The sequence below is a fragment of the Procambarus clarkii genome, chromosome 3, assembly GCF_040958095.1.
Source record: "Procambarus clarkii isolate CNS0578487 chromosome 3, FALCON_Pclarkii_2.0, whole genome shotgun sequence".
NCBI classification, from domain to species: domain Eukaryota; kingdom Metazoa; phylum Arthropoda; class Malacostraca; order Decapoda; family Cambaridae; genus Procambarus; species Procambarus clarkii.
Genome location: NC_091152.1, coordinates 18815023 through 18840611, shown reverse-complemented (window position 1 = coordinate 18840611; position 25589 = coordinate 18815023). Strand labels below are relative to the sequence as shown.

General features: G+C 45.5%; 1 protein-coding gene across 9 annotated transcripts in view; it reads right to left on the bottom strand.

Annotated features, from left to right (window-relative positions):
• Positions 1–25589, bottom strand: part of Prp40 (pre-mRNA processing factor 40) — a 209078-nt gene that overhangs the window by 132054 nt on the left and 51435 nt on the right. For all 9 annotated transcript variants that reach the window (XM_045746697.2, XM_069329762.1, XM_069329781.1 and 6 more), the window contains 7 exons: positions 20068–20190; positions 14339–14452; positions 13812–13926; positions 13411–13633; positions 4363–4501; positions 3017–3124; positions 706–900 (listed from right to left, as the gene is read on the bottom strand). In XM_045746697.2, coding sequence (XP_045602653.1) covers positions 706–900; positions 3017–3124; positions 4363–4501; positions 13411–13633; positions 13812–13926; positions 14339–14452; positions 20068–20190 — 1017 coding nt within the window. The remainder of the gene's footprint in view (positions 1–705; positions 901–3016; positions 3125–4362; positions 4502–13410; positions 13634–13811; positions 13927–14338; positions 14453–20067; positions 20191–25589) is intronic.

Below are 25589 nucleotides of genomic sequence, written 5' to 3'. Positions count from 1 at the left end.
GTGGTTTCCACTATAAAAACTGGTGGTGAAGAAGCCAGCTGACCCAGTCTGCCTCACTATTCTCCCAAACAATAGGTGGAGCAAACTAGCTGGTGCTAGTTTCGTGAATATTTGATAGTTTGTTTACACAGAGGGGGGGAGTTCTTTTGGCTGTTTTTGAGGCTGCGGTATAATTTTCTAACCAAGCAGTTGTTTGTTTCATATTGCTGACTTTCTGGCTGCTTTTCCTTGGTGGTGGCTGACATGAATAAATTTAAAAATAAATTTTTCATAGAGCAACTGCTCCCTGAGCCTCTCTGAAGGGGGCTAGGTTCTGGCTCATGGTCCCCGGTAAGTCAATAAGAACTTCGCAACTGATGGCACCATTTATTCTGGAACTATATCAGTATAATAGCTTCGGGGAACCACAAGGGGCTCTTCCCACAAATGTATTATTTTGGAGAAAAACAAAAATTATGGAAATTACTTATTTGATGAACAGAAAAGTCATATTTCTACTACACATCTGTTTAGTCAGTATTTTATACAGAGTAAACTGAATTTTGGAGAGAAAACTGGTGAGGAAATTTTATCCACTGTGTAGAGGAATGTGTTATATATCTGTTATAATGAGAACATAAATTTTTAATTGTTCAATTGGCACATACTAGCAAAAGAATTTACTAGTTAAATAAAATAAAATAAAAAATTGACATTAAAACTCGCCTTGAAAATCCTGATGCGCTCTGCCTCAATAGTAACAGCAGTGAATGATGAGAGATGCTGCACCCGAGGACGCACATCTTCCCAAGTAGAGCCGGAGTCAACGCCAATTGATTTAAATGCTGCCCGTAAACCTGCTTCCAAACGACGCATCTTACGAGCCTCCTCCTTCTGCCTCTCCTTTTCCCTTGCTTCTGCCTGAAACAGAGTTTTTTTTTAATGTAACCACTGTGTGTGTGTGTGTGTGTGTGTGTGTGTGTGTGTGTGTGTGTGTGTGTGTGTGTGTGTGTGTGTGTGTGTGTGTGTGTGTGTGTGTGTGTGTGTGTGTGTGTGTGTGTGAGAGAGAGAGAGAAGGCTGTTAAAAGTGAATGAGGATAAAAGTAAAGTTTTGGCAAAATAGGGGATAAAAATTCTTTGTAATACAGTATAAATAATAATAGTGAAGTGTTAATGGTAAAATGTTAATGGTGAGGTGCTAATGACAATGTGTAAAGGGTGAAGTATTAATGGTTGTAATGAAGTAATTACCCAAGTGTAGTTACAGAATGAGAGCTAAACACGTGGTGTCTCATCTTCCCAGTACTCTGACGTATAACGTTTTGAAACTACTGACAGTTTTGACCTCCACCACCTTCTCCTCACTTAACTTGTTCCAACCGTCTACCACTCTGTTTGTAAAAGAAAACTTTCTAATATTTTCTCGGCACCTTTGTTTCCTTCGCTTGAATCTGTGTCTTCTTGTTCGTGAAGTTGCTGGTTTCAGGAATTTCATTTTGGTCAATTCTTATTACTTTGTAGGTGGTGATTATATCACCTCTATTTCTTCTAGGTTCTAGCTTTGGCATATTTAAAGCCTCTAGCCTCTCCTCGTAACTTTTTCTTTCAGTTCCGGAAGCCATTTTGAAGCCTGTCTTTGCACCTTTTCCAGTTTATTGATGTGCTTCATGAGATATGGGCACCATGCAACTGCTGCATATTCCAATTTTGGTCTCACAAATGTCATGAACAATTTCTTTAGAATTTCACCATCCATGTAAATAAAAGCAAGTATGAAGTTGGAAAGCAATGCATATGATCCTCTCACAATGCTCTTTGTGTGTTCCTCTGGTGACAGTTTACAATCCAAAGCCACCACTAGATCTCGGTCTTTATTAAGAGTTCTTTAATTCCTTTCTACATAATATGTTAGTTTTGTGTGGTCTATTTTCTCAGATTCCACATACCGCAACACGACATTTATTCACATTGAATTCCATTTGCCACATGTCGCTCTAAGCACTTATTTTATCTATATCAATTTGAAGGGCATGACAATTGACTACCTCTCCAATCTTCCCCAGTAACTTTGCATCATCCACAAACATGTTCATAAATTCTCTATTCCTTCTGGTAGATCATTGATGTGGACGATGAACATTACCGGTGCAAGAACTGAACCCTGTGGTACTCCACTAGTAACAACTCCTCTGGTCAGGTACACTGCCTCTGATTACCACCCTCGTCTTTCTGCCAGTTAAGACAATTTTCAATCCATATCAGAAGTCTCCCTGTCATGGAACAAGTGTAGTAATGGACCAAGAAGACAGGGTACAATCAGTAATAAGGAGGGATGTGTAGTAATGGAACAAGAAGACAGGGTACAATCAGTAATAAGGAGGGATGTGTAGTAATGGAACAAGTAGACAGGGTACAATCAGTAATAAGGAGGGATGTGTAGTAATGGAATAAGAAGACAGGGTACAATCAGTAATAAGGAGGGATGTGTAGTAATGGAACAACAAGACAGGGTACAATCAGTAATAAGGAGGGATGTGTAGTAATGGAACAAGTAGACAGGGTACAATCAGTAATAAGGAGGGATGTGTAGTAATGGAATAAGAAGACAGGGTACAATCAGTAATAAGGAGGGATGTGTAGTAATGGAACAACAAGACAGGGTACAATCAGTAATAAGGAGGGATGTGTAGTAATTGAACAAGTAGACAGGGTACAATCAGTAATAAGGAGGGATGTAGTAAGACTGACCAAAGAATCTGCACAAATCTTGGGACATGATGAAGCTACTGATATGTACAAGATGGTGACTCAAATTATTCATAATATAGTTCTCTCCTTTACCATGAACATAATACTAAAAACTTTAAAAACTAATACGGTATTAACATGCTTTATCTAAACTAATATACCTTATACAAGTATTTTTTGAGCAAGGTATAGTAAATGGGTTCAATTTATTTGATTTTTTCCTTACACCCTTCAGAGTTACTTCATGCTGGATTATATAACTGTTAAGAACATTTTCACATATAAGCACCTTCTCAATGAGAGCATTGTAAGTGAGCTTGACGTTGCCAGCATCCAGCGTGGCTGAGCGAGGATCGTCACACACAACCGTCGCAAATTCCTTGAAGCTCGTCTTCACCTGCAATATTGAAAATAATGGTAATGAAAAAACGGACAAATACATCAAAATGTACATAATTATTAATTAAATTATCCTTGCATTAATTAAGCAATAGTTTAAAAATAAATTCAATACAAAAATATTAACAAACCCTTAAGTCATCGTACTGTGCACTGGTACCGAACAAGACAGTTCATGCACAGCACTGCATAAACACTTACTTATTCCCAAGATGCTATTATACATGCTACTGAATATAGATGTACATGTCTCAATTATTATACATGCTACTGAGTATAGATGTACATGTCTCAATTATTATACATGCTACTAAGTATAGATGTACATGTCTCAATTATTATACATGCTACTAAGTATAGATGTACATGTCTCAATTATTATACATGCTACTGAGTATAGATGTACATGTCTCAATTATTATACATGGTACTGAATATAGAAGGTATGTCCATGTCTGAATTATTATATATGGTACTGAATATAAAAGATACATTCACGTCTGAATGACAAAATAAAAAGCAGAACACAAGTGCTAATCTCTGAGAGAAAAACTTGGGTCTGAGACCAGAGAACTGGGGACAGATTTATGAAGCAGTTACGCAAGCACTTATGAACGTGTACATCTTTCCTCAATCTTTGACGGCTTTGGTTACATTCATTAAACGGTTTACAAGCATGAAAACTTGCCAATCAACTGTTGTTATTGTTATAAACAGCCTCCTGGTGCTTCGGAGCTCATTAACTGTTTAATAATTGTAAACAAAGCCGCCAAAGATTGAGAAAAGATGGACAGGTTCGTAAGTGCTTGCGTAACTGCTTTGTGAACCAGGCCCCCTGGAGTACATTTATCACACACAAGGTCCAGTCATCTTGTGTCATCATATTATTACCCTCAACACACCTTTATCTTCCCCATTAACACTTGTTTATCTACAAACATCAATAAAAAGATTAGCAAAATATGGATTCTTTTTTATAATTCCAGTTCCCTGAGTAACTATTTACAGCTGCAAAGATGCATCCAAATAAGGAGTAAGTTATATTGTAAATAATATTCTTGGAATAAAAGCAATATTCTTGGAATAAAAGCAATATTCTTGGAATAAAAGCAATATTCTTGGAATAAAAGCAATATTCTTGGAATAAAAGCAATATTCCTGGAATAAGTTACATTATTAATATTATTCTTGAAATATGTTATATTGTAAATAATAGTACCAATGTACAGTGCTCACCTGAACTTCAAATGATTTTTCTTTCAAGATCTCCTTGATGATTTTCTTTTCATCATGGAATCGGGACTTGAGATCTGCCACATAAAACTTAAACAGGTCAAGAGGTGTTGACCCCGGTTGACCGAGCATGGCTGTGAACCTACAAGAATAAATGAAATAAATTCAGCAATTAATGATCAAGTTTGATCAATTTTGAGAAATATTCATCACATGAGCATTCAACAGTTTGAGGATTAAAACATTTAACAGCTGGTAGAGACAATGGGTCCAGAGTATAGTAGCATGTCAACAGTCCAGCACACAGCGTGGACACAGCAGCAGAAAGAGATCAAAATCATTGATAAAATAGTAGATTTAAGAGAAGACCTCAATTCAAAGGAAAATGTCAAGTGATTTTAGGAGGATAGGAAAATATGAGAGACAAAAATCGCCCCATTAAGGGTGTTGCAAACAGAGTGGTAGACAGTTGGAACTAGCTACATGAGAAGGTGGTGGAGGCCAAAACTGTCAGTAGTTTCAAAGCGTTATATGAGAGTGCTGGGAAGATGGGACACCACAAGCGTAACTCTCATCCCATAACTGCATTTAGGCAATTACACTTAGGTAATTACATGGGACAATGCACTTGTTGCAGTAGTAATATATTTAAATTATATAGAAACTCAATAATCCAGATCTTTGACTTATCAAGTCAACTTTGACATTAATAGCAGCAACAGCCTGACCAAAGGATACAAATAAATTGTCTCCCATTCATGGCAGCCAAGACAAAATGCTTCCAGAACTAAGACACCCTTACCAGGGAACAGCTCAATATAAACAGGAAACTTGAGTTTCATTTACATGGTAATAGGTCCACCTGGGGATCTCAGAAGGATTTGTACATCTAAAGAATGAAAACGAGAAAGACCATCGATGAAGCATTTGACTCACAATGTAAACAAAAATAAAATAAAAAATCGTTAATTGTAATGAAACACCATTTACTGGGTGAGACCTGGAGGCTCCCCCGGAGCTTATCCAGGCTGATATGCATATATTAAACTTTGGCATCAGTCATTTTGAATGGAGTTCTTATGCCTACCAGGGGGACCACGAGCCAGAACCTGGCCCCCTCCGAGAGGCACTAGGAGCAATGCCCTATAGAAATGCACATGTGATTTGGAGCATTTTATGTCTGCCATCGACCGGGTCAGGCACCCAGAAAGGTAAGCATCCCAAAACAAACCCTTATTCTGGTTGAAACTACTACTAAAAGTCAAACAAGTGGACAGAAATCCCCAAAGAAATACAAGCAAATGAGCATGACATCACCACGTTGCCGCGTCACAGTCTGTGCAGCTCCTCCCTCCCCGGGAGGGGGGAGCACCAGACCCTTCATGCCTGCCACCCAAAACCTCAGTTCTGAGACTGGATATCAAAACATGCAAAAACCGCCGACTGGAGGGAGGGAGGGTTGCCGGGGAGCCTCTGGGTCTCACCCAGAAAATGGCGTTTCATTACATTCAATGCTGGTATTCTGGGGAGAGCCCCTATAGCTCTCCAGAGCTACTGATCAAAAGACAAAAACAAGAGGGACTTACCCAAGAGGTAGTCAGTGTTCGCTCCTCAACGCGAAGTCGAGACAACTCGCTGCAACTGCTGGCCTTAAAGCGAAACAGGCCCAACTGGGCCCCAAACATTCACCAGGTAATGCACAGACAGGACCCTGTTTGACTGCCAAAAACCCCGTGCCCGAATGTCAGCCCAAGACATGTTACTGAAGATGGCAGCAAGAGCAGGAAATTTACGAACATTGTGGGCACAGGGATAGATGACAGGCTGGCTGAACCAAATAACCCTGTGATTGACCTGGGAAACCCTAACCCTGGAGCAGGGAAGAAGGGAAACCAGATCAACCCAAAGTGCATTCCCGACCACAGAGGCTGTGGTGCGCAAATAACTGCAAAGATCCGCAACCGGACACAACACATGATGCATCCCCGGCCTGACCAACCAAGCATTAACAACCCAAGGAACCCTCCGGAAAGCAGCCATCTCATTCTTCTCCAAGGAAAAAAGGAGATTGCTGCAACCGAATACACCTATCACTAGGGCCAAACAAGCAGAAACCCCTGCACTGGAGGAGAGCATGAATCTCCCCGACCCGACCCCCAGAGACCAATGACAACAAGAAAAGATTATTAAAGACAATCCGAACCAAAGGGGCTACAACAAACCGAGGAGAAGAGAGATAAGAGAGAACCCTGTCCAAAGACCAGGAGGGCAGGCTGGAGGTGAAACAACGCCCGAGACAGCTTGCAAAACGGTGCAGAACAACATCAATGCCGAAAGCATGCTACAGCGGCTCTGCCAACGCCGCACGATACAAGGTGACAGTATTCAGCATAAGATGACGGTCCTGAAACAATGACAAGAGAAAGGACAAGACTTCTCATTCTGAAACGTCATACTGCCACCGAGATGAAGCACACAGATGGGACACCATCAACAAGGACACCTGATCACCATACAGATGGTGATAGACCCCGAGTCAAAAATACCAGACGCGAAGACTCAAGGAGAAGATCGAACCAGCCACGTAATGGACCAGACCGATCACCTGATAGAGGAGACGTGGAAAAAACCCTGGATTCGGACACTGAGCAAGCAGCGCCTGCAACCAAGGCTGGGCCAGCCACCAAGGAGCCAGGAGGACTACTCTCCCCTGATAAGTCTCTAAGAGAGCTAAGACTTGGAGTAACAGCGGAACCGGCGGGAAAAAGGTACAGGTAACCCCACCTCGACCAGTCCTGCCAAAAAAGCATCGATCCCGACGAATTTGCACTCGGAAAAGGGCGCCACATATACTGGGACATCCCACGACCACGCTGACGCGAAGAGGTCCACTTCCGGGAGCCCATATGTCCAGCAGAGCCAACTGAATGCGTTGGTGTCGAACGTCCATTTCGTGGACAGGAGAATGAACCGAGACAGGCTATCAGCCGCCAGGATGGCCTGTCTCAGTTCATTCCTCCGGTTCGGTGGGTGTCAAAAACTCCCTGAATGTGAATGGCCAGGAGAGAGAAACCCCAAGAACTCAGCAGACTAGTCACCCAAAGCGACCAGCCCCAAAGAGCCAAGGACTGCATCGAACCCCCTCGGTTCAAGCAATGAACCACCGGGAATCAGTTTGAATGAAGCTGGATCGTTGATCCGCGAGCAACCTGAATCCTCCAAAGCGTCCTCCACACCACCGCGAACTTCTGCACCATGCTGTGGGACCGACGGAAAGATGGACCCCACCGCCCCTGGCCGGCCTGGTTAGCACTAGTCACAAAGCCCCAACCAAGAGAATATGCATCCGTGACCACATCGAACGACGGCTCGGGTAGGCACCAATGCACTGAACCCTGAAAAATCCATAGAGGAAACTAGCGAAGATGTAGCTGCCGCAAGGCCCTTGGAGGCCACACCCAGCGGCCGCGAGAGAGGCAGAAAGGATGTCCCCGAAGGAACCAGAACAGCCGGCGAAGCCTAACCCGACCCAGCGGGTAGACCATCATGGGAAAGTCTCCAGCACAAACCCTCGAGCATTCGCTGAGTGACCCGGGAGCGCTCCTAGAAACAAGAGAAGTCGGGAGCTCAGCTGAAACAGAGGATCTAAAGGAAGAGACAAGGAAGCGGTTCAAGAATCCCACACAAGATCCTATCAAGTCCAAACCTGAGAAGAAACCAGAGGGGACTTCCTCCAGTTCACCAGGAACCCGAACCCAGCAAGTTGGGAAAGAACCAAATCCCTGGCGAGCAGACACATGGACTGGCTGGGAGCTCAGACCGGCCAGTTGGTGAGGTAGGCCAGAACCCGAACCCCAAAGAGACGCAGATGGGCCACCCCGACCCAGGTAAGGTGTGTGAAAATGCGAGATGCCAGGTTCAACCTGAACGGGAGAAAATGAAATTGGTAATGGAGATGCCCACAACAAAACCGAGCCAGTCCCTGAACCCCAGATGAATGGGGACATGCCAATATATGTCCCAGAGGTCCAGGGGACACCATCCAATTGCCCGGCTCCAACAGAAGCCAGACCTGAGACAGAAGTCATCTGAAAGAAGGGGGCAAAGAACCCAGGGGTTCAGACGGAATAAGTCCAGAATGACCCGCATGGGAACAGACAGCAAACCCATCTGAGAGACGTCATTGTTTCAACCATGTCCAAGTACACTCACACCGAGATGACCCGACAGAGCGCAGGAGAAGAGGCCTGCCCCGCCAGCCCAAACCCCCTGAAGGAGGAGAGGCCAACCAACGATACCGCAGGCTGGCTGAAATGACCTGAAATGCCCACAGATCATGAGACCTGGCATTAGTGAACAGTGACCCTCCCCCCCATCACACCGTCAGTGGGACGAATCGCAAAAGGGTCGACACCCTTTATGAGAACCCTAACCACGCACTGGGCGAACACAGCGCCGGCCAGACGAAGATGGGACCGAAGGCAGTGCTGGCTCCGAAACTGGTACCAGTGGTCTACGACGGCGAGCAAAACCCCGAGCCCTGGCTCGACTCCTCTGGGAAGGCCCCCACCCCCCGGGACTCCCGGAGAACAAACAAGTCCGACATCGGACGACAACTTGAAGAAGCTGCCTGCAGATACTGCTTAACCGCAAAATCTGCAAACAGCAAGAGACAAAAGGGCGAAGACAACCTAAGAGCCAAGGCCCAAGCAGATTCCAAGAAAGAAGCAAGCACCACCACCTGACATGCGAGCCGCAAGGTATAAAACAGAGACACTGGATCCTGCAGGATCGGCGCAAACAGCATCAACAGGGCAGATGATGCACATGCTGCCAAGCCCAAGGCACTAGACCCAGGAACAGCCTAAAGTGCCTCCACATCCTCCTCAAGCCAATCTGCGGAGAGCTCCAGGAGGAAAAAGAACCGCAAGACCGAAGCCAACATGCCACGAGCGCGCAAGTCCTCAGCAACCAGTGCAGCTGAAAGGGAGGGAACCTACATGTGAAGCTGTACCACACCGACATCCCAAGGAAGGTTCGGAGCGAACAAGCACGTATTGAGGTGCTCAACCTCACCCCCCAAGAAAACCTGGATCACAGTCAGCGCCTCACGCCACTCAAGCATGCAGGAACAACATAACGTATGCCAAGCCTCCAACGAAAACACAGGACAATCCGCCAGCCAGGATGACTCCAGAACCTTATAACGAATCCAGTAGGGAAATGTAGACCCAAACCTGAACAAAGACGTATCTATAATAGAGGCTTAATCCAGGTCGTGCAGTAGGTAAGCTGCAAAGGCGTCCCGCACCACATGAGGAGGGATGCAGGAAGCCGAAACCTTCTGGAAAGACGGGACCAAAGCACCTGAAGGAACACAGAACCGAACCTAGGGATGGGCAGACACCAAATCCAACTCCTATGGAGAGAGAGAGAGAGAGAGAGAGAGAGAGAGAGAGAGAGAGAGAGAGAGAGAGGGGGGGGGGAGAGAAAACCCCACTCATTGTAACATTAAGCTCCACTCAGAGGTAGAAAAACCCAGGCGGGGTCCAACAGAGTCCAAGGCCCCCAAGTCAGCCCCTCCCCAGCCCTGGGAACCACCACATCAGGACCCAGGGCTGAGTCGTCCCCCAAAGTCCTGGACTCAAAAAGAAAAGGCAGGCATAGCCGAAGAAGCCAGAAGGAAGGGGGCCCACTGGCCAGACCCAAACACTTCAGCAGGGAGAACTGACTCGAAGGCCTCCATCGCTACCCCGGAAGGGGCATCCCCCGAGACTGTCTGAGCCTCAAGACCACCTAAACCCTGCCCCGACCCTGAAACCCTCAGAAGTTTCAGAGCCATATGCAGGGGGTGGGGAAGGGGGGAAACAAGATCAAAACACAGAAGGGAAAAGATGGGGTTGGTGCGAACTAATCCAAGGCCGAAGCGACCAACATCCCCAAGTCCGGGTCCCTATAACCAAAACAGGGCAGTCTCGGGGCTTCCAGGGAAGCAATCATCCTAGCGAGTTGCAACAACCTAAATCTAACATGCAATGCCTGCGCTGCCTGTACCCGAATAGGGTTATCAGTGGACTGGCTAAACTGAGTCACAAACAAGCAACAAAACTTACAGGTTGGAAGGTGTCACCTACCCAGGAGGCAGCGTGACGGAGGCAAAAACAAGGAGTCACCCTGAGACAAGGAGGCAGAGGAACCCCTCAAACTCGCACAAAGCGAGGGGGAACTCAGGGGTCACATCCATCGGACCCACGCACCCCCGTGGGGATTCCCAGGGTCCTGAGACGGAACTCACGCTCAGGAAAACCCAGGCAGGGTACAGCTAACCGGCGCCCAAGTCTACCAACAAATTTTTTAGAAGCTGAACCCCTGGCACGTGTCCACTCACGGGGGGCCTAGCAGGGTATACCACCAGAACTAAACACACACAGGGGGCAACCAACAAAGGCAGACCGCCCCACCAGCCAAAGAAAACATAACGAAAACCCTGCAAGAGGACAACGTACCCAGGCGGAACAGAGCCAGCTTCTATGAGAAGTGACAACTAGCTGCACAGTAGCCTGTGCCCCTACCAATGCAAACAACCTCTTACCCTAAAGAGAACAAGGGTGAGAGAAACACCGCAACACACTTAAGGCAGCAGAATGCCGCTGGGCAGAGGCAGAACACAAGGAACGTGTGGAAGGTGGGCCCCAAGGGCAGTACTTACTAGGCACCTAGGGAAGGTAGCCCTAGGCGTACGCAGCCCACACCACAAGACACAGAGCTGGAGACAATGTCAAGAGCACACAACTTTAGCCTAATGCATCAGGCTCAGAATTTGGGTGGTTTTGGGTGGCCGGCACGAGGGGCCTAGGGCTCCCCCTCCTGAGAAGAGGGGAGCTGCGCAGACTGCGGCGTGGCAACGTGGTGATGTCATGATCGTTTTCTTGTTTTTCTTTGATGAGTTCTGTCCACTTGTTTGACTTTTAGTCGTAGTTTCAACCAGAATAAGGGTTTGTTTTGGGATGCTTACCTTTTTGGGTGCCTGACCCAGTCGATGGCAGACAGAATGCTCCAAATCACATGTGCATTTCTATAGGCCCATTGCTCCACATGCCTCTCTGAGGGGGCCAGGTTCTGGCTTGTGGTCCACAGTAGACTTAAGAACTCCATTCACACTGATGATGCCAAAGTCTAATATCTGTATATGCGTATCAGCCTGGATAAGCTCCATGGAGCCGTAGGGGCTCCCCCCCCCCCAGAAAAAACTAACTGTAGTGAAGTCTGAGTGAGCCCTGGAGGCTCCTTTAACCCCTGGGTGGTGCTGCTAATAATAGCTGGCAACACTGCTGTGTGCAGTAGTGTGATATATTTATATAAAAAAATGTGTGAACTATCACTACACTCAAAAGTATGATGTGCATATTAATGATTCAAGTATTATGTTCATAAAACAGTAAAACAATATTTTTGCTGTTATTACATTATATACACACACATTTTATATAAGTATCTGCATGTTTTGTTCACCACAAGAAACAACTAATCTGGTATGGTGCATCAGAACAGCATAGTGGTTACCAACACAGCAGCCAGCAGAAGATGCCACCTCCCACTCCAACATTCCTCCTCCCACCATACTGTTTGTGCTGTTATTACACTATACACACACACATTATATATAGATATCTACATGTTTTGTTCACTGTAACTGTACAGCTAAGCTGGTATGGTGCCCAAACAACATAGTGGCCACCTTACACAGCAGCCAGCAGACGACGCCACCTCCCTCACCAAAATGGCTCCTCTCAACATATTCCTTTTGCTGTTATTACACCATATACACATGTTATATAAAAGTATCTACAATTGTGTTCAACATAATGAACCACTAAGCTGGAATGGTGAGTCCAGACAATAACAGTGACCGCCACACACAGTCAGCTGATGACGCCACCTCCCTTATCCCTCACCAAGACGACTCCTCCTCCCACCATACTACGCACATCACTAATTCTCACCACAATCCTCCTTTTATCAGAATCCTAGTCACTAAATCCCTAATTCCTGAAAGTGAAAGATTTTCAACAAGTTTTTTTTAGTAGAGGAACATGAGAAGTCATTTGAAGATTCTTATATAGATGGCAGTGTGCTGTGGCTAGCGCTGTGAACATCTTGAACAGCATTGTGTTCACTGATATCTGAACATTGTACACAGTGTTTATCACAGTCAGGCTCTTCTGTAATACTATCATGGCTAAATAATACCAGTTACATATATTTTGACAATTTTAGGGGATGCTGTGATCACAAACTGAACAGCAGTGCTGTTAGCTCATGCTGCATGCACCAGCCTTCGTTGCTCACTCAGTACTGAGGCCTTCACACCCGGGAATGTTGCCCACGATGTTTTTTTTTAAATGGCGTCTGTTTACTAGAGCCCTGAGGAAGCTGTCGTGAACCCTGTGTAGTCGTGGTACTTTTTAAATCTTATGCAGTACTTAAAATGTATACACAGTATATGATGTGCACTGTTAAGCCAGTTAAGACTAAAATTGTATACAATTTACACTGTTAAAGGGTTAAGCTATCACACTGATTAAGTGTCATACTACCAGGTGCCATCAGTCGCAGAGTTTTATTGGCCTTCCAGGGACCACGAGCCACAACTTGGCCCCCTCAGAGAGGCGCAGGGAGCAATGGCATATGAACACTTTACATTTAAAGTTTATCATCTTTGCCACCATCCAAGGCAAGGAGCCCAGAAAGATAGCCAAAGTCAGTAATTTTTTGTTTTCTGTGATCAGGGAATGCATTTTAATTTTTTTTTTGTATGCAGATGAGTTATCACAGAAATTTGAGTGTACATCCCAAGGGTTAAACAAAAAACTGCATCACACAAATACCCCCTGAAGGCATTTCATGTTGCAATGAATCCGCCCAAATAAATCATAATTCGTCCCATATAGTTTACCAAATTGATGTTGCATTATATTACAAAAAAAAAAAAAAAAAAAAAAAAAAAACCCACAATATAATTTGCAAGTATAAAAGACAAGTTTAGATTACCTAATATCTGCAGAGATCATGGGATAGAGTTCAACCCACAAAGACATGGAGGTGAGTTTGCCCTGCTCGTGCAACTCGTCCAAGAGTGCTATATAGTTATCACGGCACTTCCTCTGTTGTCGCTTGATCCTCCTCTTCTGCCTCTCACGCTCCTCCTCCTCTTCCTCCTCCAGTTGCTTGATGTGCTCAGCAAACACAATCAAGGCATCCTCCTTATCCATGCCTACAGATAATTTGATCACTCAAACATATATATAGTAACTATTATTTTGTATGGATTAAGTGAAAGACATTAAATTATGATCATTTATCAATTGCACAACAATAAAAGGTTGGTTGACTGCCTATAATATTATGCTGAAGGTATCATGGCTTTACAGAAAAAGTACAGTAATACTCACTAAGCAGATCTGTGTCTTCAGCAAATGTTGGGTTGTCTATGAGCATCTGTTGCGCCTCTGACCATGTAGTTTTAAAGGTGATATTTGTCATACTGTCTAATATCTCACTCAATACCTAAAAAATCCAACAATTAGTATTTAATATCCTAAAATTCTTTAATTAATATAATTCAGATATTTCCAAATGCTAACTTTAACAATTTAAATTATTAAAATTAAAAACATTCCACAGTAGGAATTTATTTAAGAAAAGAACTTGATTACAGCAAACCAGTTTTCTGAAAGTAACACAGTGTTTTAGGGATTAATTAAACTTCCCATTTACTCTAAGGCAAGACAAAGGGAGTTGCAAGTAACGTTGCTCCATCAACAGTAGTAACTGCCTAATCATTAAACATATACTGAAAGGTATGAAATATTTATCGTACCAATTCTATCTTAAGACATGCCTACTGATTCCCTGCATACAAGCAATACAAACATTTCCACCATCCAGGAGATGAACCCATGCCACCAGTGATCCATACCTTCATGTTCCTCTTCCGCATTGCTTTATTCTCTTCCTTTTCTTTCTTGGCCAGATTGAACACCACGTCCTCGTACACTTCACGTCGCTCGGACTCGGGCACACACTTCCACAACTGCACAAAATGATAGCAATTTATTTTGAGACACAAAATACACTCAATATTTCTTGAGGTTAAAAAAGATTAATTTTAGCTCTTTTGCTCCTAAGTAACTATTCTTATTAATTATATTGTTTAGAAAACCTTCTAAAGAAAAGTCATTACATATATATATATATACACCGGTATTCCTGAATGACATGAATCTGCAGCAATTTAACTTTCATATTTTTAAGATATCAGAAACAATTGCCCCACATTTAGATAAAAACGCTATGTATACAGAAATGGGAAACCAAATTTGGTAACAGTGACTGGTTACAGAAGTCATACAGCAAAACAAAACATAATATGATCCCAATGCATGGAAATCACGGAATCTACCTTCTGCAATGGAATCCAAGACATGAAACGGAAACATATACGCAATAAAAAAAATTGGAAACTCCTGGTATTTTTGTTTCAAAATAAGTTCCTGTCATACTACAACAGTTCATTATATAGTGCAACCTCCCAACTATGACCTTGAAATAATGAATACATCTAAATAACAGCTCGAATTGTTATCTGACCATTGAATGAAAATTTGGATAAGGATTAAATTGTTTACCGTTTGCTTTGAAACCTGCATCGCCATTGTATGGTAATTCAGGATAATCGTATTTCTCAATTTTTTCTATTTTTGTGCTTTCATTATAAAATTCTACAATAATAAAGTACAATATATATATTTTCTGGGGGGGGGGGGGGGAGCAGCCCAAAGCTATCTGGGCTGATATGACTGTATTAGACCGAGGCATAAGTCAAAGCGAATGGAGTTCTGCCAACCGGGAACCATGAGCCAGAACCTGTCACCCCCCAGAGGGGCATGAGGAGCAATTGCGTATAGAAAACCCAGTGTGGTTGGTTGCCTTTTATGTCTGCCATCGACAGACATAAAAAAGAACTTTTCTGCCATCAAAAAAAGAAAGATCATCCAAAAACCATGAACTAGCACCTGGCCGAAAGAGAACACCCGACCACGCAAACTCACCTGCAGGGCGTAGGCACGAATGTGTCACAACAAATGTGGCACCCCACACCCGAATGCAGAGAAAAACTAGGTATCCTCCTCATATCGGTAATCCAGAACACCCCCAGTATGTATCTACGGGGTACAGACTGGAGAGATAAGAGGAGCGAGAGGGGCGAAGTACCCGAGAGAAAAAGGACGTGGAACACCACACTAGCGTACACCGTCCACAACTAATCAAACTCCCACGGTGCATGCGCAGGACGCATGAGGTCCAAATTGCACAATCCGCCCGGCGGGGAGGGCGCCAACTAGGAGTATTTAAGGAATATTAGCAGTGCCGAGAATGAGCACAGAGAGAAGATACAATCACAAAATCACAAAAGCACAAAAGAACGAGACAGGACCGAAAACCAAGAAGAAATAAGGAAGAGGACCAACGAGTTCTAGAAAGGACTGGAGGTAAGCCTCATTGGAAGACGACAGACGTTTCAATAATACGGGAAGAATCAAAGACCTTCCCGAACCTTCGAGATCCCACAGAATCAAGCACAAAAACATGAAGGCTCAGAAAGGCACAGTCACACCAGAGACCAAAGGTCATGCCGATATGAGGGGAACACGACCTGGACATGGCAGAGAAGTCCTGTCCCAGAAAAGAAGGGTGAGAAAACGGAGAAGATTACCCACCGACAGGACGGAACCGAACCTGGGGAGGGGCCGACGCCCAACAACATGTACACAGGGGGGGGGGGATAAAAACCCCACTCCCCGTAACCACAAGCCCCACTCAGAGGGTAGAAAAACCCCAGCGGGGTCCAACGGGGCCCTAGGCCCCCAAGACAGCTCCTCACCAGCCCCGCAAACCTCCACAGCAGGACCCGGGGCCGAACCGTCCCCCCAAAGCCCCAGCCTAACAAGAAAAAGACGGGACAGCCGGATAAACACTAAGAAAGGGAGCCCACTGGCCGACCCATACATCACAGCTAGAGGAACAGGCTCGAATGCCTCTGTCGCTACCCTGGAAGGGGAAATCTCAGAGACCGCCCGAGTCTCAAGACTATCAAAACCCCGCCCCCCAACCCCGAACCCACAGATGGTGAGGATCTGGATGAAGGGAGGAAAGGGGGGGGGGGAGAACAGACCAAACCACAACCGGGGAAAGACAAGGGTGCGTGGATGGAAGCAAAACCAAAGCGACCAACACCCCCAAGCCCCAAAACGGGGCAGCCTCGGGGCTTCCGGGGAGCAAACAACCTAGCGCGTTACAACCACCTGAACCCAACGTGCAATGCTCGTGCTGCTTGCACCCCGCATAGTCAGCATAGGACTGGGTACCTGAGTCACAAACAAGCAATAAAACTCGCATGACTCTGGGTCGAAGGTGCCACCGACCCAACAGGTAGCAGATGGAGGCAAAAACAGTGAGTCACCCAGAGACAAGGTGTTACGGACACGAGTCTAGCGTCCGGGCACGGAGCGGTGACGACCACGCCATCTGTGAGTCAGCTCCCGAAACCCCCTCCAAATGGACGACGCCATCTAGTGAGGACGAGATATACCGGCCACAGGGGCTGGATTCCCGTCTTAATCAGCTCGTAACATAGCCGCTGATGACCTCTGGTGAGGTGGCGCTTAGACAGCAACGCCATCTATGGAGTGGATAGGTGGACGATTGTGTCTAAGCCGGTAAGTGAGGTGCCCTAGAGTGTAACCAGTACTAATGACGTGTCTGATTACAGAGTCGACCTGGGACTGCTGTATTGGACGATGAGGCAGTCTACCCAAGGCAGCCATAGTCTCTCCACGTGTTTGCTGCAGAAGCTGTGAGTTGCTCCCAGACGAACACTGCTGAGAGTGTTGGCCTGCCTGTGACGTGGCAGAGTTGAGGAATCGTCGTACCCGGGGGTTGACTGGTGGAAGAGACTAGCCACTGTGGTGCTATAGAGAGGAGAGTGATCAGCGGAATCACACGGGGCTCCTGCCTAGGGCTCGCAACCCTAGTATCGGTCGTGGAGTGGCCTACGCAGCGGAGCTGATTGGAACCTGCCAGCTACAGGCTGGATTTGTGGTTGAAGGCCTCCACGACGGTGCACCCAGTGGGATGGTGATTTGGCTGGCCTGTGGCCAGGGTAGATTCGCTTAGAGAATCAAAGGATTCATCGTGAGGCCACGAGAAGAGAACCAGGGCTACTCATCTTGAGCACCGTAGAGCATCCTGTGTCTTCGGAGGAAGACAAGTTATTGTATATAAGTGTAGTTATAGCCCCAGCGAGTGACTGTGAGATATTTATTTATGGTGGTAGTTAATATACATATTTAAATTAGTGCATTTTTATCCCTTCCCCTTTAATTTACTTGCGTTACGAAACACACCCCTTGAAAGCCACTACTAACTTGGGGCCGGATACCCAAACTCTAATAACATCAGAGAAGAACCCCAGTTGCGACCCAATAGGGCCGTAACACAAGGGGACAGAGCAACCCTCAAACTCGCACAAAACGAGGAGGGGACTCCGGGGTCACATCCATCGGACCCACGCACCCTCGTGGGGATTCCCAGGGTCCTAAGACGGAACTCACGCTCAGGGAAGCCCAGGCAGGGCACTGCTAACTGGCACCCAAGTCTAAAAACAACTTTCTAAGAACTGAACCCCCGGGACGTGTACACTCACTGTGACCAAGCTGGGGGTACCACCGGAATAGAGAAGAGCACGCAGTACACAGGAGCAATAACCAAGGCAGACCCCCCACCCCCCAGGCAGGCAAACAAAAAGAAAAAAAATGCAAGAGGACAGCGTATCCAGGCGGAAGAGCCGGCCGCTATGATTAGTGAAAACAAGCTGCGCAGTGCTCTGCACCCCTTACCAGTGCAAACTGCCTATTACCCTAAGGCAAACAAAGGACACAGACCACCCTAGCACACAAAAGGCGGCCGAAAACTTAGTAAACGGCCAAGCAGAGGCAGAACCCAAGGAACTTGGGGAAGGTGCCTTACAGCTGGGCGCCTGACAGCTGGATGGACGGTGCTTCGGATTTATAGTCCTGAGGTTCCGGGTTCGATTCGCGGTGGAGGCGGAGACAAATGGGCAAAATGATTCTTTTATCCTGATGCTCCTGTTACCTAGCAGTAAATAGGTACCTGGGAGTTAGACAGCTGCTAGGACCGGGCCGTGAGGACACTAAGCCCCAAAATCATCTCAAGATAATCGGAAGGTGGCCCCAAGCCCCAAGGGCAGTACTTGCCAGGCACCTAGGGAAGGAAACCCTAGGCGCATGCAGCCCGAGTACTGAAGAATCACTCCTGGCTCCCACACCCCCTAGAAGACAACCAACTCGCCACAAGGCACAGAGTTGAAACCAAGGCCGGAGCCAGAACATACAACTTCTGCATAGCGCATCAGCCTCTGAACTTAGGGGTCTAAGGCTACCCCCTTCCCCCTCCCGAAGAAGGGGGAGCTGCGCAAACAGTGGCGCAGCAAGTCATGCTCGTTAGCTCATTTCTATTTTCGGAGTTCTGTCCACTAGTTCGGCTCTCAGAAGCAATTTCTTAACCAGAATAGGGGCTTGTTTTGGTATGCTTACCTTTCTGGGTGCCTGAGCCGATCGATGGCAGACATATAATGTTTCCAACCACATGGGGGTTTCTTTAGGCCATTGCTCCTCGTGACTCTCTGAGGGGATCAGGTTCTGGCTCGTGGTCCCCGGTAGGCCTAAGAACTCCATACACATGACTGATGCCAAAGTCTGACATTAACAATATCAGCCTGGATAGCTCCGGGGAGCCGATATGGCTTCCCTCAGAAAAGATCGGTTAGAAGGGTGTGGTCCAAGAGCTAATACTGTAGCTCAATTCTGCAGGCACAAATAATAAATATAGTGGTTGCCAGGATTAGGTTGGACTACCATTACCTGTGGTAGGTGGCTACAGGTGACAAACCTCCCAATCCTGAACACTCCAGGTGTAAATTCTGAGCAGGAACTGGGTCATGATCTCACACTACATTACTGAATACCCAGTTATTAGACCCTTCAGACCTACTGGCATGAGGTACCTGGAGCTTTGCCCTGCCTTTCTGGTGGCCATTCCCTTTGGTCAGAGTGATCTTGAATCTCTGCTCCTTGCACTTCTATGAGGGAAGACCAGGTTTTGACCTCTGGCCTTTGTTAAGCTTTTAAAGACTCACAAGTAAAAGAGCCTGGTATTATTCAAACTGGGGTGGGGATAACGAGGTGGCAAGCAACAGGGAGCCCCATGATGGAGCTCTACCTGAAAGCAGTATTTTGTTCAGCACACCTTTGTTGTCTCAGCAAAACTATGAAACTTGTGGACAAAGTTATGAATGACCTGGAGTGAACTGAGCCTCTTTCAAAAGATCACCAAAGGTAAAGCATCTTGCTTGCACAAGATTCATCTAGAAATAGGTTCTGGTCAAGGAGGACTCTTACTTCGGATAATGCCCTTTCAATATCTACCACTAAAATTCCTTTCTATTAATTATTTTAATTGCCATAAGTTTTAAATAAAGATGGAGCATTCTCAAGATATCACACTGAAGCCTCAACACAAAAAAATCTAAGATATCCCTTACTAGGAAATACCTAATACTACAATTACCTCTAAGTGCTGGAACATCTCATGGCATCTGTAGTACTTGATAGAAGAGCTCATTCGTTCACTGCTTAACAAAAACTGTTCCAGGTCCTCCTTGGCTTTCTTGGCTCGTAGTCGCTGCTCCTCCTACACGACAAAGTAGAAAATAGATATTTAAAGTTATATTATGAACAGTTCCTTGTAACAATTTGCTGGTACTTGTTGTCTTGTCTCAAAGCTATCATACTTCCCTAAATTGTTATCAAGAGAGATAGGGAAGAAATGCACCTCAGCATATGAATCTTCATATATTTTATCTTCCAATGAATTGCACTGGATTTTGTAAAGTGTTACCTGGACCGGAACATCTCTGTATACCCAATGACATGCTGAATAATCATTAACCGATCTCGTTATTATAAACCATTACCTATACTGTAACCCCGCGATTATCCGGGATTCATACATCCGGAAAACGCCCTTATACGGCCAAAATCGTGATCGGATAAAGTTATCACAATATCTGGCAAAAATGGCCACAGGAACCGGATAAAAGCTGGTTTGGCCAGATGAAAATTCGGCCGTACCGTATTAATCCCGTCTGTGGCTCAAGACACATGGTGGAGGAGGGGGTGGGGTGGGTGGGTGGGTGGTGTAGGGAGGGTGGGAGGGGTGCGTCAGGAGGGACCACCTGGGTACAGGAATTACCATTAATTTTAGAACAATTAATCATAGCCAAAAACAAATGAAATAAGTACTAGTAATTATGTAATAACAAATAAATATGTTTCCTAAAAGCAATGTGCACAGGCTGAAGTTTCCTTCAAAAATATTGTGAGTTTTTTCCTAATTATTACGAATTAACTTGAAATTAATAAGTTAAGTAATAATTACAATTATTACTTAACCTATACCTATAATAGGTTAAGTAATAATTGTAATTACGAACTAACTTATAATTAAGGCAAGCCAAGCTCCTTCAACAAGTGAGGTGCATGCAAGCAGTCAAAACTAACTTTGCTTAATGAACTGTACAGTAATTTTAAGTGTTAATTTTAGTGTTGTGTTAGTATAGGTTACGTAAATTGTTAAGAATTCTTAACTTCAAGATGTGTGGCATCAATCAAGAAGACGAACACCAACAAGGTAAATTGAGGTTTCTAGTTGAAAATTTAAGGAGGCGACTGGTTGGTTTCGGAAAAGTTGTTCAATGTCAACCAATATTTTTTGACTAGTTGTATATGAAAAGTGCTGAAATTGTCCCAAGTTTCAGTACTGCAGCGTAAATAGAAAGGGAGATTTTTTTTTTCAATGTTTTTTACACATTTTCAAGTCTACACTTCAGAACACACGTTTCAGATATAATTATTCTGTGACACTTTTCTGAAACATTAGCATATAATGAAGGATTGCTAGTTTGAGAATTTCCAAAACATCTTTAGTTTTACTAATACAAATGTTCAAAGTTCCCCCAAAAATTATGCAAATATGGCATGTATCTTGCTATTATAAAATCAATAAATGAACTTAGAGAAAAATGAAAATATGCAAATGTAGAGACATGCCCTCCACATATACTGTGTAAATTTCATGTAAATTGAATAAAAAATGAAACAGTTTTGTAAACGTTTGTGTCAATTGAAAAAAAAAACAAATAAAGTCTAAGGTTCTAAAATCTGTGGCTGAGGTTGACATCAACCAATTTTCTCCAAAATTGGCATTCTTACAAATAGGCTTACGTGCAGTCAGGTGTGTAAGTTTGATGCAAATCGTCCGAAACAAATAAAAAAAAATAATAAAAAAAAAATAAAAATAAAAAATATTTTTTTTCTTAAAAAAAAAAAACTTCCAATTAAACTAATTATAATATTTGTTTAATATATGCTATTGTGATAGCAAAGAGTCATAGCTATGATTTCAGTTAACACTTTTGATTGATAATCGATTTTGACCATTTTGGCATAATTTTCACAACTACTTCAATATTTTTTTTCTCCCTTCCTATTTATGCTACGATGCTGAAACTTGGACCAGATGAAACACTTTTCATATAGAACTTGTCAAAAAGTTTGATTGAAATCGAACTAGTTTTCATTCATTGCATTTTTGGAACCAGACGCCCCCTTAATAATTATATGTGGCAAGGCAATTCAAATTATGTTGTTTGTAGTATAAAAATAGTTGGAAATGGTCACTTTTGGACTCGTAGGTGAAAAAGTACCATTATCCGGAGCACGTGATAATCAGGCTGGGGGTCCTTCCCATATAGTCCGGATGATCGAGTGGAGACAGTATATATTTTCTTTAAATATCTAAGAACATATTTAGTTGAAAAGCTGAAGTTAACACTTTCGCCCGGGCATGACGCAGCATTGCGTCATCCGTTTACTGTCGGTAATACCGGGGATGACGCAGCATTGCGTCATCCGTTTACTGTCGGTAATACCGGGGATGACGCAGCATTGCGTCATCCACTTTAAATAATCGCCAAAAATCAGGTTTTTATCCGATTTTTTTGGGACTGGTTTTAAAATGTGCGCCGATGTCTTCCCATTTTCTTTGTTGAGCCTCGTGGCCCTCAGGTGGCTTGGCACATGCCGTGGGCCCATTGTTTTCGCTCCACTGTTGTGACCAATGTCGCCTCCCCTCGCATCTCAAACATGTGAACATTTCGGCTATTTTCTGTGGCTATATTTCTTACTGCGGCTTTAGAAACTATCTACCCTTACTCCACGATGGATAGTGATCATGAACAAGGCCCTTCCAGGAAGAAAATTGCGAAAGAAAGGCTTGAAAAGGGAGGGAATTGGGAGTGTAGCTGGAAGGCTTCTGAGCGCTCACTCGTGGCTAACGAGTGGCCCGTCTTCAACTCGTCGGCGGTTGGAGCGTGACCAGGTTTTATATTTTATATGCTAATGTTCCTCTAGAGAATTCTATTGCGAACCCATTGAGACCAAAATGAAAGACCTAGGACAAAAATTGAGGTGACCAGAGTGAAAATAGTGAGAACATTTTATCGCGTTTGCGCGCTCCTGGGTAACTCGTTCGCACTTTCTCTGTTTGCTGCGGGTAATTAGCCGGGCTTTTGGAGTTTATATGCATTTAGTGCTGTAGAGAATTCTATTGCGAACACAATGATACCAAATTTAATCTCGTAGGACGAGAATTAAGGTGACAAAGTTGAAGAGAGTATACACTTTTCAGAATTTACGCGCGCTCCCGTGACACCCTGGGTCCCATATCGCACTATTGAGGGGTGGCATGCGGGGTGAGCGAAAGTGTTAACAACTGATGACTCATGTTTTTTTAATTAAAAGCATAATCTTTTTTTATAATTGTAAAAAACCAGGGTTGAATGTAATGAAACGCCATTTTCTGGGTGAGTTCTGGAGGCTTCACTATCCATGGCTGATATGAATACCCTAACTATTTTGCATCAGTCGATGTGGGTGGAGTTCTAGACCTACCGGGGACCTACCAGGAAACTTCATACTGCCCCTGAGAGGAAGCCCGCAGGTGGAAAACCAGCAAGGAAGCCACCTTATCACCATAGAGATGGTGATAAACACGAGTCAAAAACACCAAACGCGAAGATTCGCGAAGAAGAGCGAACCAGTCTTGTACCGGATTGGGCCGATCTGAAAGAGGCGGAGCCGCAGAAAAACCTCCGGGTTCGGACACCAGGCAAGCAGCACCTGAAACCATGGCTGGGCCGGCCACCATGGGGCCAAGAGAACTACTCGCCGCTAGTAAGTCTCCAAGCGAGCCAGGACCTGGAGCAACAGCTGAACCGGGAAAAAGAGGTACAGGAACCCCCACCTCGACCAGTCCTGCCGAAAGGCATCGATCCCTTGAGCCTTGCAGTCGGGGATGGGCACCACATATACCAGAAGACGCCTCGACCACACTGACGCGAAGAAGTCCACCTCCGGGTGCCCGAACGTCTGGCAGAGCCAACTGAATGAGTCGGCGTCGACCGTCTATTCCATGGACAGGGGAACGAACCTGGACAGGCCGTCCGCCAGGACGTTGGACACCCCACGGACGTGAACCGCCGGGATAGCCAAACCCCACCCGAACCGCGCCTCCTCATTCTTTCCTTCGGTGGTTCATTCGGTCCCCTATTTCCGGCCCCTAAGCGTCTAAGGGCTTCGGGGTTAGGGCAGGGTTTAGAGGTTTCTGAAACTCGGGTAGTTTCGGGGGTTGCCCAGTCCGGGGTGGCTGTGGAGGCATTCGAGTCTGTTCCTCCTGCCGATGCTCCGGGGTCTGACCAGTGGGTCTCTTCCCTTCTGGCTCTTTCGGCTGCCCCAGCTTTTTCTTGTGAGGCCGGGGCTTCGGAGGACGATTCGGGCCCGGGGCCTGGAGTGGAGGTTCCCGGGGTTGGGGTTGGAGCTGAATTGGGGGTCTTGGGCTCCGTTGGACATCGCCTTGATTTTCCAACCGTCTGAGCGGGGCTTACTGTTGCAAGGAGTGGGGGTTTTCTTTTCTCCCCTCTGTATACGATTTGGACTTGGGTTCTGCTCCTTCCCGAGTTCGGTTCCGTGTCCCTGTGGATTCCTTGGTTCCGTCCTTTCGGAGGTTTTCAGCTTCCCGCATCTCACTGCCTGAGGTGCGGTCGGCCATTGCGGCTTACCTCCTGAGTGACCCGGAGTATGCCTCCATAATGGATCCTCCTTCGTTCAGGTTTGGATCATCGTGTCCTTACTGGGTGCGTTATGAGGTTCTGTGGTTGTTCCGGTTTGCAAACTGCCTCTTGTTTTCGTTGGATACTTGGAACTCGTTCTGTCGGACCCGCACGTTTGAGTAGCATAAAGTGCAGACGATGGTTCAAGTTTACCTGGGGGGCGATTTTGCGCATCTTAATGAGTGTCTTTTCGCTCCTGCCCTTTTGTGGGATATTGATGCGGTTCAGCTTCATGTGCAGGTTCCTTCCCTGTCAGCTGCGCTTGTGACTGAAGTCTTACACGCTCGTGGCTTTTTAGCTTCGGTCCTGCATTTCTTTTCCCTCCTGGAACTGTCTTTGGATTGGCTTGCGGAGGATGTAGAGGCGCTTAAGGCCATTCCTGGGTCTGGCACTCTGGTCTCAGTTGCTCGTGCGTCGTCTGCTCTTTTGAAGCTGTTTGCGCCGATCTTGTGAGAGGTGTTGCTACGGTTTTTTGCTGCGCATTCTCAGGTTGTCTTCTCCTTTTTTCCTCTGCTTTTTGAGGCCTCTGAGGTTGAACGTTATATTCAGACGGCTTCTTCCACTTGCCGTTCTGTGTCTGAATTGTTGGTGCTCTGGGGGAACCGGGGGGTTCCTTCCCGGCGGGGATGTGCCAGGGCTCGCGGTTCCGTTCGTTGGGGTCGGCCACAGGTGTCAGGTTTGGTGCCGGTGCCGCCTGTGGTCCCGCCTGTGCCTGGTCGGCACAGTGTTCGTTCTGCGTACAGGTCGGGTTCTCGTAAGGGGCAGGGGCCCCTTAGCGGGGAGGCTTGCTCTGTTCGCTCACGCCTGGTTTCACAATTTGTGGGCTTTTCGGGTCGTTTCTCTGGGCCTGCAGTGGCGTTGG